The sequence below is a fragment of the Oncorhynchus tshawytscha genome, linkage group LG07 (genome assembly GCF_018296145.1).
Source record: "Oncorhynchus tshawytscha isolate Ot180627B linkage group LG07, Otsh_v2.0, whole genome shotgun sequence".
NCBI lineage: Eukaryota > Metazoa > Chordata > Actinopteri > Salmoniformes > Salmonidae > Oncorhynchus > Oncorhynchus tshawytscha.
The window spans coordinates 49,185,317-49,200,538 of record NC_056435.1 but is presented as its reverse complement, the minus strand read 5'-3'; the positions used below and the strand labels follow the sequence as shown (position 1 = coordinate 49,200,538).

The 15,222-nt window shown below is 41.0% G+C and overlaps 2 protein-coding genes across 4 annotated transcripts in view; both read right to left on the bottom strand.

Annotated features, from left to right (window-relative positions):
* The window catches only part of LOC112255504 (SAP domain containing ribonucleoprotein), a 67,667-nt gene extending 58,201 nt beyond the window's left edge, over positions 1–9,466 (bottom strand). For 2 of the 3 annotated variants that reach the window (XM_042324565.1, XM_042324567.1), the window contains exons 1-9: positions 9,360–9,466; positions 8,367–8,466; positions 6,329–6,369; positions 6,173–6,246; positions 4,413–4,464; positions 4,135–4,208; positions 3,826–3,863; positions 3,707–3,735; positions 1,747–1,815 (exon numbers count right to left, since the gene is read on the bottom strand). In XM_042324565.1, the coding sequence (XP_042180499.1) occupies positions 1,747–1,815; positions 3,707–3,735; positions 3,826–3,863; positions 4,135–4,208; positions 4,413–4,464; positions 6,173–6,246; positions 6,329–6,369; positions 8,367–8,466; positions 9,360–9,392 (510 nt within the window). In that variant the 5' untranslated portion in view covers positions 9,393–9,466. The remainder of the gene's footprint in view (positions 1–1,746; positions 1,816–3,706; positions 3,736–3,825; positions 3,864–4,134; positions 4,209–4,412; positions 4,465–6,172; positions 6,247–6,328; positions 6,370–8,366; positions 8,467–9,359) is intronic. The other variant, XM_042324566.1, reaches the window with a different exon arrangement.
* An 864-nt stretch (positions 9,467–10,330) lies between these two features.
* On the bottom strand, positions 10,331–13,741 carry cdk2 (cyclin-dependent kinase 2). The gene is made up of 7 exons (XM_024427494.2): positions 12,989–13,741; positions 12,461–12,538; positions 12,251–12,371; positions 11,554–11,724; positions 11,288–11,389; positions 10,990–11,193; positions 10,331–10,820 (listed from the first exon to the last, which is right to left on the bottom strand). Exons 1-7 carry the CDS (start codon positions 13,102–13,104, stop codon positions 10,716–10,718), a joined length of 897 nt encoding a protein of 298 aa, XP_024283262.1. The 5' UTR covers positions 13,105–13,741; the 3' UTR covers positions 10,331–10,715.
* Positions 13,742–15,222: the final 1,481 nt, after the last annotated feature.

Here is a 15,222-nt window from a genome sequence, read left to right as displayed (position 1 = left end):
AGACACTTGTGATAAATTAGGTTCAGATATCTATGGGTTTCTGGGGTTAAACGTAATTATATTAACCTTACTAGATTCAAATAAGGTTTCATGTTCTATAGAATAGGAAAGTATACCACGTTATTGTTTGATTCTGTGCTTGTTTGTAGGGTGACTCATTTTTAAATACCCAAATTCGGGATAAAATAACGATTTTGCAGGGCATTCACAGGACGTTGTACAGAAATTATGAGCACCTAATGAGCCATGGAGAACCTCACAAGTTTGATGAAATTACTTTATCTTTCAATCTAATACAGCTATTTAGTTACTTTTGTAGCTCTTGGTTAAAAGCATGCTTTTTGTAAATTGTTAACTGTCCTCTCTCCCAAGTTTAGCTGGAACTGAGCCTGACAGGATTTGACTAAATGTGATTGGTAGACATGACATTGCCCTACGTATCGTCTTTTTAAAGTTGTGTTGCACAGAATATCAGATCTCACAAAGATAGAAGTGTTTAACATGACCAGTACCTCATCCATATGATATAAAATGTATCTTGTCAAAAGTGCAACCTGCCTTCCTGACTGTAAAAGAAACCAGCAGGAGTGACTCAATGTCAATTATCATTAAATTAATGGAGAGTCTGAAATAGTGGACAAATTAAAATTTGTCAATTAATTACATAAAATGTAAAAATATATATTAAATATGGGACATATTGTGTGGTTGCTGGATGTGGGACAAAGGGCCAAAACACAGTACTGTCCCACACAATTGGGGTCAGTTGGCCCCCCTACCCCTAAACTGTGTAATTGGGGCCAATTGGCCACCCTACCCGTATACTTGTGTAATTGGGGCCCATTGGCCACCCTACCCGTATACTTGTGTAATTGGGGCCCATTGGCCACCCTACCCGTATACTTGTGTATTTGGGGCCAGTTGGCCACCCCTACCCGTATACTTGTGTATTTGGGGCCAGTTGGCCACCCCTACCCGTATACTTGTGTAATTGGGGCCAGTTGGCCACCCCTACCCGTATACTTGTGTAATTGGGGCCCGTTGGCCACCCCACCCGTATACTTGTGTAATTGGGGTCCGTTGGCCACCCCACCCGTATACTTGTGTATTTGGGGCCCGTTGGCCACCCTACCCGTATACTTGTGTATTTGGGGCCCGTTGGCCACCCTACCCGTATACTTGTGTAATTGGGGCCAATTGGCCACCCTACCCGTATACTTGTGTAATTGGGGCCAGTTGGCCACCCTACCCGTATACTTGTGTATTTGGGGCCCGTTGGCCACCCTACCCGTATACTGTATTTGGGGCCCGTTGGCCACCCTACCCGTATACTTGTGTATTTGGGGCCCGTTGGCCACCCTACCCGTATACTTGTGTAATTGGGGCCAATTGGCCACCCTACCCGTATACTTGTGTAATTGGGGCCAGTTGGCCACCCTACCCGTATACTTGTGTAATTGGGGCCAGTTGGCCACCCTACCCGTATACTTGTGTAATTGGGGCCAGTTGGCCACCCTACCCGTATACTTGTGTATTTGGGGCCCGTTGGCCACTTATACTTGTGTAATTGGGGCCAGTTGTGTAATTGGGGCCAGTTGGCCACCCTACCCGTATACTTGTGTAATTGGGGCCAGTTGGCCACCCTACCCGTATACTTGTGTAATTGGGGCCAGTTGGCCACCCTACCTGTATACTTGTGTAATTTGAATTACTATGCAAGTTTCATGTAGTCATGAGTCAGCTCACCGTTTTGGCAACAGGGGAGACATTCATGCCAAAGCGCTCTGCCCGCTTCTTCAGGACCTCAACGCTGACCTAACAACACAGAGGGAGGAGAGGGGTTGGTTACAAGCTCCACCAAGACTAAACAGGTATGCATATACACACACTTCTATTCATAACGACAAAAAAAACAGTTCTGATCATTTTCATACGGTCTTGTTCTCCTCTAATAAACACAGCAGATTAACTCCTGTTCATAGAGATCCTATTAAATTACTAGAGGGGCTATGTCATAACCCCTAAAAGTTCCAGAATGGGCTGAAAATGGCAGCCACATTGGTCAGGGAGAAATCCAAACCAGTTTAATTGGAATCAATGGCATTAGAGGCATAATCCAGATTTTTAATATGTAGGAAATTAAAAGGTATGCAATATCAGAAATTCTGTAATATAATTGTTAATCTAAAATATGATCACATACTGTAATAGAGTTTATACAGGTGTTATGCCTTGCATGTGCAAGCGCCACCACTATTGTCAGTAGTACTATCAAAGCTGTAAAAATACAAAATAAAAATGGTCTGCAAATAAGCACACACACAGATGTGTTTATAATACCGCTTTGGTAATAAGACATTATTTGTTTGACCGAATGGGGAAAAAAAATGAACATCTGAAATAAGATCAGGATCAAACGAGCAGGATAAAAAAATTGCTAGGTTGTCTAACATTATTCCCGACATGCGACCATCGCATTCAGCACCGGAGAAGGGATGGTGATCCTGCTGCTTCTGCCTGCCAGCCATATCCTAAGCAGGTGCACCTGATTCAACCTAGCTAATCAAAAACCAGAATAATAAATCATTTATTTTGTCAAATTGATGACAGTTTGGAAACTGGGAGGTAGCCTGTCTCCCTACATTGACTTTGGTTTGCAGTATGACAAAGACATTCACAAATATCTTTGATACATATGTTTTTAGCAACTTTTGGGGTAGCTAGCCAGCTTTAACTTGGTACCTTGCTAGCACCAATGCAACTAGCCTGAAAACAATGACCAGAAACTGCTATCATTTTCAATATTCTAGCAATGATTTAGGAATCCATGTGACTAAGCATTAGCTAGGCAGCCACTTGTTGTTTTCCTATTGAAATCAAACTGTAGTTCAAGAAAATAACTAGTTAGCTAGATAGACAACGAACTAAACAAGCTAGCCAGCTACCTAGCCCTGTTGCCCCAAGCTAATGTTATAAGTAAGCATGGCTAGTAGGTCAGACCATCAACCAATTCAAAAACTGGCTTATAAATAAGGAGTATTTTAGATGACACATAGCTAGTTAGCTAGAGCTACTGAAACAGATTATAGTTTTGATATGTTTTTGGGGGAGAACATTGTTTGCATCCAACAGCTTGCTAGCTTTTTTTCTAACCAGCACTGTCCCAGAGCTTGGAGAAATGTGTATCTGCCTCATGCAGCAGGTGCAAGACAACTTTACCAGCATCATAGCATACATATTGGTGAATCACTGTGATGTATGAAATACAAGTGACAGTGTAATCAATGTGTAATAACTACATAAAAATTGTATGTATGTGCAATTATTAAGTGACGTGCAGTCATATTCAGGTCCTGATTGGTCAACAAGCTTTTTTGACGCATCAGTGTTATTTGATGTGTATCTTTTTTTGACACAAAGACCAAACAGAGTTCCATAGCTAACAAACATACAGTGCAGAAAAATTGTTAAGTTATTTTACACAATATCTTATCACAGCACTGGCAAACCATAGCTGACCAACTCCCTGACCAAAATGTCTGACCAATCACAAGAAGGTTCATGTCCATTCTAGTATTCTAATTCCATGACAATGTTATAGCAGCCTACTGTAAATGTGAGGATTATGTGAGGTGTCATTTTATGTGCCGTCACCGTTGCAGTCGGAAAATTAAAAAAATGTATATAACCCCCCCTTGATACTCACAGTTGGTTTGCTATTCGCAACTGGTGCACCTAATAGACAAAGAAAAAAAAATCTTATGAATTACACACTTTGGACTGGTCATGCTGAAGGACCTATGAAAGGCTAAAAATCCAACTCACCTGGGGTGGAAGCCGGCGTTGGAGCTGGTAAACCGAACCTGACAAACATCAGGTCCATTCAGTTAATATTCACTCACACAACCTACATCTTTTCAACATCCATTTTACTATGCTTTCAACAGTCAGACCAATATGACTTCCCATGGGGCAGATTATTGCCACATATAATATCTTTGTTATTCTTTTAACGTAACTACCTGACATTGTTCACTGAGTAATGATCAAAACTTGATTGAAATATAGTAGTTAACATCGATTTGAGGAGGTCAAGAGATCCATTATAATGTGGAATTCAGTCCAGGGGCTCACCTGGCAGCGCGGGCCTCTTTCTTACTATCAGCAGTGGCAGGCAGGTTGAAACGCTCCGCCCTCTTTTGCAGCTTCTGTGATGGACACAAATACAAGTTGAAGATTCATACAAGTACACTTAATCAATGTAGTGCCAATAGGGCAGGTACACATTCATCCTGTCAAGGTTTCCAATACAGAGTGAGGATTACTATAGCTGATGAGAATACCATGGTGGGAAACAATGATTTTAAATCTATTGATACACCAGTTATTCTGTGCATCATGCTACTACATACCTCCTCTGCAGCTGCTGGGGCAGTGATTTTCACAACTTTCTTCTCAGCATCCCTAAAGCAAGAAAAAAATGAATTGAATTAAACCATTAGGGCGGTGAATACAGTATCCAGTGAAAAACTAACCCTAGCCTGCCCTCTACTGGTCAAAAATAAACAACTGCACAGCCAGTAGCTGCAGTATGTTTCCATTATTGTCCAGTGATTGTCGAGTATTCAAAAGTTAGCTTAGAAAATAAATGTGACAATTGCCTGCTAGGGTGCGTTACCATTTAACTAACTTGTCTGAAGAAAAAAAAAACAGCTGGACATTATGATATCACCCCCCAAAAAAAAAAAAGTTTGAAAAAAAATGTAGCGGCAGAACTGTTTCCATTACTAATTTAGGGTAATTGCGCATAAATACATTGGTGACAGCCTGTACGCCCTCCCACCTATCTGTTTCTTGTCTCAGGTAGCCTGTGAAAGCCAGGGTGGATAGAATGTAATAACTGCCATATTCTAATCATTCTCATGTGCCAACCAATGGTTTATTTACGCTACATGACTAAAAGTATGTGGACACCTGCTCGTCAAACATCTCATTCCAAAATCATGGGCATTAATATGGAGTTGGTCTCCCCTTTGCTGCTATAACAGCCTCCACTCTTCTGGGAAGGCTTTCCACTAGATGCTGGAACATTTTGGAAAGAAAGTTGGAAGCACAGAATCATCTAGAATGTCATTGTATGCTGTAGCTTTAAGGTTTCCCTTCACTGGAACTAAGGGGCCTAGACGTACCATGAAACAACCCCAGACCATTGTTCCTCCTCCACCTAAGTTCACAGTTGGCACTATGCATTGGGGCAGGTAGCGTTCGGTGCCACGTTGAAAGTCACTGAGCTCTTAAGATAGACAAACATTGGCAGTTGAATGGCCTATGGCTATTGCATGGCTGTGTGCTCGATTTTATACTCCGGTCAGCAACAGGTGTGGCTGAAATAGCTAAATCCACTCATTTGAAGGGGTGTCCACATACTTTTGTATATTTAGTGTACATCATCGGTGCCAACATATCGCCACGTTGCGTGCCATGTTGAGAATTGATCTCCTGTTGGCTATATCGGAAATAATTGTATGGTGAAACTTGTCGGCCAACCAAAAAAGAAAGTTAAAGAAATTCAGGCATTCGTGAAAGTCTGGACAAACCTGGTCTTGCAAAGAAACATTTTTATAGTGGATTTATTTTATTTTGCAAGCTGTAGGTATTTAGAATTAAATGTGGAGTGGAGCTTTAGGTACATGACATCACGTGCCTTCAAAATTAGTCGGCAATGATTATTTATTGGAAAAAGTTACCATCTTCATTTGTCGCAATAAAGTTGAACAAAAGAAAAATCAACCCTGTAGAACTGATAAAAATGTATGATCTTTGGAAAATGTCTTCTATATCTGCCGTTTCCAATGATTTTTGCAACATTGCTTTCGTCGGACAAGCGTGGATTACTGGAAACCTGTCTATTGAAATAATCCCCCAAAGACGTCTTGTACATATGGCAACAGAAATTGATCAGGAATTGCAATCATAGATAACAAAAATAACATGCTGACATCAAGCTTCATCTTAACACTGAATTAAGAAAATACGATGTAATGTTGAAAAACTGCTGAATTTACCATGAGAATCATATTAACAATGATTAGGCCTACTTCAATCACATAATAACCATTAGGACATAAAATATTCAATAGGTAGGTGGGTGTGAGTGAAATAGCGTACTGACTTTTCAGGTACAGCTGCCTCTCCTGCTGCCTCTTCTGCAGGTCTTTCATTGATTTCCTCCTCTTTAGGATCGTCCTGTAAATACACACGTAATCTCAACAAATCCTCCACAAATTTAAAGATATTCAGAAATATTGTAATAGTAAGGTATTCCTACCTCTAACTCTCCCAAGACCTCCTCTTCATTCACCTCATCTTCTGGAACATAACATGCTAAATATATATTTTCCTCACATTGTCAAGCCAACAAGCTGGCTGTAAAAACAATAATGTTTATCTGAGCATAGTACATTAGAGAATGCATACTTCACCTGTCAGAGTGAATAATGCTACATACAGTGCATTCAGAAAGTATTTAAACGACAAATTTTTCCACATTGTCACAGCCTTATTCTAAAATGTATTAAACAAAACATTCATCAATTTAGACACAATACCCCATAATGACAAAACAAAAACTTTTTTTTTTAAACGTATAAAAATAAAAAATAAATTAACTTATTTACATTAGTATTCAGACCCTTGCTATGAAACACAAAATTGAGCTCGGGTGCATCCTGCTTCCATTGATCATCCTTGAGATGTTTCTACAACGTGATTGGAGTCCACCTGTGGTAAATTCTATTGATTGGACGTGATTTGGAACGGCACACAACTTTCTAGATAAGGTCCCAGAGTAGAAAGTGTACGTCAGAGCAAAAACCAAGCCATGAGGTAAAAGGAATTGTCCGTGGAGCTCTGAGACAAGATTCTGTCGAGGCACAGATCTGGGGAAGGGTACCAAAACATGTCTGCAGCATTGATGGTCCCCAAGAACACAGTGGCCTCCATCATTCTTAAATGGAAGAAGTTTGGAACCACCAAGACTCTTCCTTGAGCTGGCCGCCCGGCCAAATTGAGCAATCAGGGGAGAAGGGCCTTAGTCAGGGAGGTGACTCAGAACCCGCTGATCACTCTGACAGAGTTCCTCTGTGGAGATGGGAGAATCTTCCACAAGGACAACCATCTCTGCAGCACTCCACCAATCAGGCATTTATGGTAGAGTGGCCAGGCAGAAGCCACTCCTCAGTAAAAGGCACATGACAGCCCACTTGGGGTTTGCCAAAAGGCACCTAAAGGACTCCCGGGCCATGAGAAACAAGATTCTCTGGTCTGATGAAACCAAGAGTGACCTCTTTGGCCTCAAAGCGTCACGTCTGTAGGAAACCTGGCACCATCCCTACGGTGAAGCATGGTGGTGGCAGCATCATGCTGTGGTGATGTTTTTCAGTGGCAGGGACTGGGAGACTAGTGAGGATTGAGGGGAAAGGACAGAGAGATCCTTGATAACCTGCTCAGGACCTCAGACTGGGGCAAAGGTTCACCTTCCAACAGGACAACAACTAAGCACACAGCCAAGACAACACAGGAGTGGCTTGGGAACAAGTCTCTGAATGTCCTTGAGTGGCTGAGCCAGAGCTTGAACCTGATGGAACATCTCTGGAGATACCTCTTAATCTGTGCTGCAACATTCCCCATCCAACCTGACAGAGCTTGAGAGGATCTGCAGAGAAGAATGGGAGAAGCTCCCCAAATACTGGTGTGCCAAGCTTGTAGCGTCATACGCAAGAAGACCCAAGGCTGTAAACGCTGACGAAGGTGCTTCAACAAAGTACTGACTAAAGGTTTGAATACTTACATAAATGTCAGTTTTTTTTATTTGTAATACATTTGATAAATTCTAAACCTGTTTTTGCCTTGGGTATTGTGTGTAGATTGAGAAAAAAAACTTTCATCCGTTTTAAAATAAGGCTGCAATTTAACAACATGTGGAAAGTCAAGGGGTCTGAATATTTCTCCAATTCACTGTACATCTATCAAACTAAGATTCAGTTATTGTAAAAATCAAGACAATTCATGATACCATCCAAAAGAGAGTAAGGCTTATATCGCAGTAGTTTTTTAAATTAAGGTGAGTTCAGAAACAAAACAAGAGAATAAGTAGATCTGAGGGAACGTGTTTGTTATTATGCAAAAACAACAGACCGACACCTAAACATGACAATGCAGTGAACCCTCCATGCCAACATTCACAGGCCTGGGGAGTATTACGCATTCGCACAAGGCAACAAAAAAAACATACACATTTAAATTGTACAATCTGCGCCATTAAGAAACAGGTGAGTGTTAATGCAAGAAAGTCAAGTCCACCATACCATGCTCCTCAAGGTATGCCTGCAACCGTCCAATAAGGTCACCTTTGTTTCCTTTCACCTCCAATCCCCTCACTGCACACTCCTGCTTGAGCTCAGCCAACTGAAGGTGAAGTTAGGGTCAACAAATGTATAACACTTTGTTAATGGAGAGGGTATGCCTATAATACAGTAGCAAATTAACATTGATTAAATGTATTCCTTTTTTTTTTAAATGTAAACTACAACCAACGAACGAAATCAGTGCTATAATAAACATGGCTACCACATTAGTAAAGAGTTTTGGCACAACTCAATGCAGCAATTTGACAACAGACCAAGCTAGGCCTAAAGTACAGATAGTGAAATGTACAATAACTTGCCGTATACGGGGTTACAGGGGCAGTTTTGACAATAATGTAAATAACTGCTAGCTATCCAACCAATAATAACGAGCTCAATAAAAGTATGCTAGCTGGCTATAGAGCAAACTTGCACACTAACGTTAGCTAGCGAACGTATTCATTTGCAAGGTGGAATGTATTCAGCTAGCTAAATTAATTCGTACAACAGCTAGCTGTTAAACTGACGACGTTCTGTGTTTTACAGTAACGTAAGCCTACTAACGTTAATATGTGCTTATGTCTAGATGGGATACAGTTTTTATACTTTATAAAAAAGTTGCTTTTAGGCCATTTAGCTAGCTAACCCTAACCATTTTCCTAACCTTAACCAAATTCTCATGGCCTGTTGCGTAAATTCTCCTAAACCTTCTACGAAAAGTCCATTATGACAAAAGATATCTCATTAACTAGTTAGCACATCAGCCGATAACTTTTAGCTAGCTTCCATTTGCAGGCATATCACACTGCATTACTACCGCACAACTACATTAGCTAGCGTTGTAAACCGTAAAATAAGCATATTTTCAATCACTTGTCAATTTTACAAACAACTAAATTATTAATAATTCCGTATACATTGAATTGTATTCATTTTTTAAAATTGTTTTCTCACCTTCAATTTATGGATTTCAACAACGTCGGCCATCTTGTTTGTATCGGGTAAGAGCGGAAACAAAATATCCAATGCGGTAGTGCGCTTTACTGAAAGACGTAACAAAACGACCGTTGATTGGCTGTACGAGGCTTCTCTACTCTCGTGTGAAACGGTATAAATGCTGAAAAAGTTCAGTGGTGCTGCCATCTGCCGATACTTTAATATATTTTAACACATCAAAATATAATTCCCTCAGTAACTAAGTGACTTATACAAAAATATAAACTCAACATAGAACAATTTCAAAGATTTTACTGAGTTACAGTTCATACAAGGAAATCAGTCAATTGAAATAAATTCATTAGGGAATGGTATCAAACACCTGGAAACCACGTGATGTAATTGATACCATTCCACTGACTGCACTCAAGTCATTACCACAAGCCCATTCTCCCCAATTAAGGTGCCACCAACCTCCTGTGCGTTGCAGGGCCATCCATTGGGAGAGGGGAGGCAGAAACCTCCTGTGCTGGGCAGGGCTGCAGCCATGGGGAGTCAGCCAATCAGAGTTAGCTTTTCCCCACAAAAGGGCTTTGGCGAAGGAGAAATTCTGACTAACAGGGATAAACACATTTGTGCACAAAACTCTGAAAAATAAGTTTTTGTGCATATGGAACATTTCTGGGATTTTTGGTATTTATTTCAGATCAAGACATGGGATCAACACTACATGTTGCGATTGTTCAAAAACAATTTACTTGTAACTAACCCTCCTTTTCCCCCTTTTGTTTGTGGCTATACTATAGAACTTCTTATGTCAAGCCTTGATGAAATATCTTCAAAAATAACAGACCATATGTTTCATATTGTCACACAATGTTAACCTAACTCAAATGAAGAGCTTGACAAAAGTTGGTACAGGATTGTGAATGTTAACTCGCATATAGTACCTGTAAATATACAAAATTACATGAATTGAAAAGACAATAGAAGATTTGGAACAAGTTTATCTTTATGTATAATCATTAAACATTTATAAAATTGGCATAACAAGTTTGATAAAATCTAAACACAACCCTTTCAATACAAATCGAATGCTGAAACAACTGGAATTTTCCAATCCATTCTCCACTCCATAACAAGCACTCATAGCTGTAAAGAAAAAAGAAAAACCTCACAGGACATCTAATTTATAAAACGCTGGTTTTAGCTGCTGGAATGATTTTTGGAATGGCACCCATATTTCCCTGTGATCTCTCCCATCTTCTGGACTGTACTATTCAGGTGTGGATAAGAGCTGGGGCAGTCCTTATACTCAGAGGTCTCTCATGGAAAGACCCTGCGCTATGTATTGTCCCTGTCAGTCTGCAAGTCTCAGAGTCGTAGGTGTGGCATTGGCATGGTGACGTCACGGAAGAACCGATGGACAAGGGCATTTTTTGCAGATATCCTCTTGTTTGGGTCATAGGCCAGCATTTGCTGGAAGAATAAGAAAATGTCATAATAAGGTACAATCTATTAAATGTGTAATCGGCCAGTGACAGCAAAGTGTGAAGCTCTGAGCAAAAATGTCAAGTGATTACATTTTATTAATCTTATTGGTACTAGCCCAATACCAAAACATCATTAATGTGGTTAGAGTTCTCACCCCAAGAAGCTCTCTCCCGTCGTCATCCAGAGGGGGCACCACTTTGGACAGCTCCTGCCGGGCCCACTTTGGGAAGGAGGGCTTGTAGTCGGGCATGGAGGTGACTCCTGGCCAGGCCGCCTCATCCGGAGTACCCAGGGTACGGAAGATTCGGAACAGCTGATCGATCTCGGAGTCACCTGGAAACAAGGCCCTCCTAGTGATCTGAAGAATGAATTAGAAAGTTTGGAGATGAAGTGACACCTTGCTTTATAAAATGTTGAAGCTGCAAAATATTATAGCCAGACAATAAATGTACCATTTCAGCAAAGATGCAACCCAAACTCCAGATGTCAACAGCTGTAGAGTAGTATTTGCAGCCCAAGAGAATTTCTGGAGCTCGGTACCATAGAGTTACCACCTGAGAAATGTTAATACATGTTAGTTTCCCTATCATGGGCTCAAAAATGATGAGATGCTCACAGGATTATAACACAAGTGAAACACTAATATTGCTAGACATTGACCATCTAAAAACCACACAGCAAAATACAGTGTGGTGTATGTATATTGTGTATGCCTCACCTCATGAGTGTAGGTGCGGACAGGCACACCGAAGGCCCTAGCCAGGCCGAAGTCAGCAAGCTTGATCTCCCCCTGGGCATTGATGAGCAGGTTCTGGGGCTTCAGATCCCGATGGAGAACCCTGTGGGAGTGACAGAAGGCCAGGCCCTGTAGCAGCTGGAACAGGTAACTCTGCAAACACACCATAATTAGATTCATAGGGAGACAGAGTCACACAACCTGATATGAAAACAATATGGTAGCCTTTCAGGTGACAAAATGTATGTAGCACTGCCATACAAAATCCAGAACAGAGTTATGCTACAACCTGGTAAAAAACAAAACCACAACATTACACATACAGAAACATTGTGTTAGTTGGTAAACAATCAAACAATTGCCATACATGTACTTTTTACTTGGGTTTTTCACCTTGATAACAATGCACAGTAGTTAGATGATATGCCCACCTGACAAAGACCCAAGTGGAATAGAAACATGTCTCAAATCACAGTGGGGGCACTGTTGTCCTGTATGGCTCAATTAAAGCATAGCACTTGCAATGTCAGGGTTGTGCATTCAATTCCTGGAGCCACCCAGAAAAAAAAGCTATGCTGGCGTGACTAAGTTGCTTTGGATAAAAGTGTCTGCTAAATGCATCACCTATTGTTTTTTTGGTCAGTCTAAACCAATTGCATGTGCAGTGCAGTCTGAATACCTTGACAAGTGGCAAAGCGATACCAGAGACAGAGGAGGAGTCCATGAACTTCTTGAGGTCCTGATGTAGGAACTCAAAAACCAGGTACAGTTTGTTCTCTGTGTGGATGACATCACGGAGCCTGTCGGTGTGAAAGTACAGAGATGTCAATGTAAGCACAATTTAACAGAGAAAGCTGGTGTTTAACATAAGTAGCTCAATGGTACATACTCAACAATATTTGGGTGGCTGAGCTCTTTGAGGAGTGATATCTCTCGGATGGCAGTGCTTGGTACACCCTCTGTTTCCCTAAGAAGGCATAATATCACACTATCATCCCATTCCTCACAAAGTCAGCCAAATTAATTTGAACATTGCATGGGGTCCATCCATTGTGTAATGTGTATAACATGGTGCAGTTAATAATACCTTTTTTTCTACATGTGTCTGGATGTGATTTCTAGTTCTAAATAGCTGGATCTACTTATGATAACGTTACAGTCCATGTGACCAATGCCATATGATAGCAATAGCTGTGAAGACAGTGACTTGTTTTGTCGTACAAAGCTTTAAAAGCTAACTAAGCTATCCAGGTAGTTAGCTATAAACTAGCATAACATGGGCTACTTTCAAGACTCACTGGTTATCAATTCAGGTCAAGTAACTAGGTAGCGACGGAGGAGCCAGCTACTTGCCAAGGTGACAATTAGCTGGCTAACGATAGCCAGCTAACCTAGCTGTCAGTCAGACACCACTTACGTGTCTAGTCTGATTTTCTTGAGGGCAACGGTCTCTCCAGTGACTTTGTTCTTTGCCTTGTACACCACTCCGTACGTCCCTTCGCCAATCTTTTCCACTTTCTGAAATGATTCCATGTCACACAAGTTCTGTTTTGGTTAGCTAGCTAGAGAGCTATCATCTAATACAAACCGCTGTATTTTTTAAAACAAAGAAAAACGTTAGCTAACAGCAGTAGCTGCCTCAAATTCAAGCTAACGTTAGAATGCGAACTAACTAAACTTTTGTGAATAAATCTGCAACTTTGTAACGTTGCCGCCAACGTGTTTCGCCAGGAACAACTTGGAGCGGGAGCCCATCAGGATTATCACACGATAAATAAAAGGAATCAGTTAAGCGGGTTGCAACACGTTCGACTCGAAACAAAAGTAACAGAACCCGCCAGTTCCCGCGTTGTTAATGCCACGCCTTGGATGAACTAGAGAACCGCCCAATTTTCAATATACGACCAATCACTGACAGCCCAATGATCAAAATATTACAACTGAGACGCACATTCAGGAAAGAAACAAACGATGAATGGATGGAACATTGGACCAAAGACAGTGCAGTATGAAGTTTGGCAGAAACTGCTTCTCCAATAGAAATACCCGATCACTCTTGTAGTAGACGATGTCATGGTGACGTTGGCTAGCTAAACTCATGAACAGAAACACTTAATCGGGTTTACACGTTCAATTCATTGTTGTAAATACGTATGCTTCCAATAACAAGTCAGGAAACGGTGTCTAACGCCCGTCTCGCGCCAAACTGCGCATGTGCAGGCCGTCAACACAAAGGCACTCCTTCGATATTAAGGTTGTGCCTTTAGATTTTGAGAAAATTAACAACTAATGAATGATGTTTCATGTCTCTCATCGACTTCTCAAGTCCCGGCCTGGTCTGTTTGGTCTCTTTCTTGAGCATTCCCGGAAGTCTTACGATGTTGCGCCTCTGGGTTTGGAAACTCTGTGATTGGACCCTGTTTTTCAGTGAGAGTCAGCTGGGTTTGTGCCATAGAGATCATATTAAATTACTAGAGAGGATATGTCACGATCCCTCAAAGTTCCAGAATGGGGCGAAAATGGGAGCTATCTTAGTCAGGGAGAAGTCCAAAACCAGTCTAATTGGAATGAATGGCAGTAGAGGCATAGGTAATGCATTTCCTGCATTTACTTGTCCAGCGAAATAAAAGGCATGTGATGTATCAGAATTTGTGTAATAGAATTATAGCCAAACTAAAATATAGTAATATAATAATTAATACAGTTTATACAGGCTTTCTACACATTTTCTGTACAAATAGCCTCTAAAATATGTGCAAACAGACCATTAATGTCTCCGATTTAGTTTTCTTGGGGTGTGTTCATAAATTCACTCTGGACTGCCAGAGTGCACGCAGAGTGCGGTCTGGGCTTTAGAAAATGTAATTACGTTTTTTTGCAGACTTTACTGACACCTGTCATACTCAACAGGTGTTGCACCTTCATAAATTCATTGGTTATTCTGCGCTCTGGCACGCTCAGACGAGAGTGGTCTGAAATCGGAGTAGACAGCAGAGTGAATTTAAGAATGCACCCTAGGAAAGCTGTGAATGCTTTTATATGATACAATATCAGTACATGTTGCATTTACAACTTTTCTGCATTGATTGAATGGAATTTGGCATATTGGCAGTTAATTAGAAACATGTATGGAATAATTTCTCTAAAATTGTCTGGCTAGCTAGCTAACTCACACACAGTGCAGATACATTCTTCACATTCATTGTTTTACACAATATCTTATCACAGCACTGGCAAAAAAATTACATTTGTCTTATTCATTGCTTTAACACACTACCCTGATGTCCTAGCCGTGTCTGAATCCTGGCTTAGGAAGGCCACCAAAAATCCTGAAATTTCCACCCCCAACTACAACATTTTCCATCAAGATAGAACTGCCAAAGGGGGCAGAGATAGCCTGCAGAGTTCTGTCATACTATCCAGGTCTGTGCCCAAACCGTTCAAGCTAATACTTTTGAAAATCCACCTTTCCAGAAATAAATCTCTCACTGTTGCTGCTTGTTATAGACCCCCCTCCGCCCCCAGCTGTGCCCTGGACACCATATATGAATTGATTGCCCCCATCTATCTTCAGTTTGTACTGTTAGGTGACCTAAACTGGGATATGTTTAGCACCCCGACCGTCCTACAATCTAAACTAGATGCCCTGAA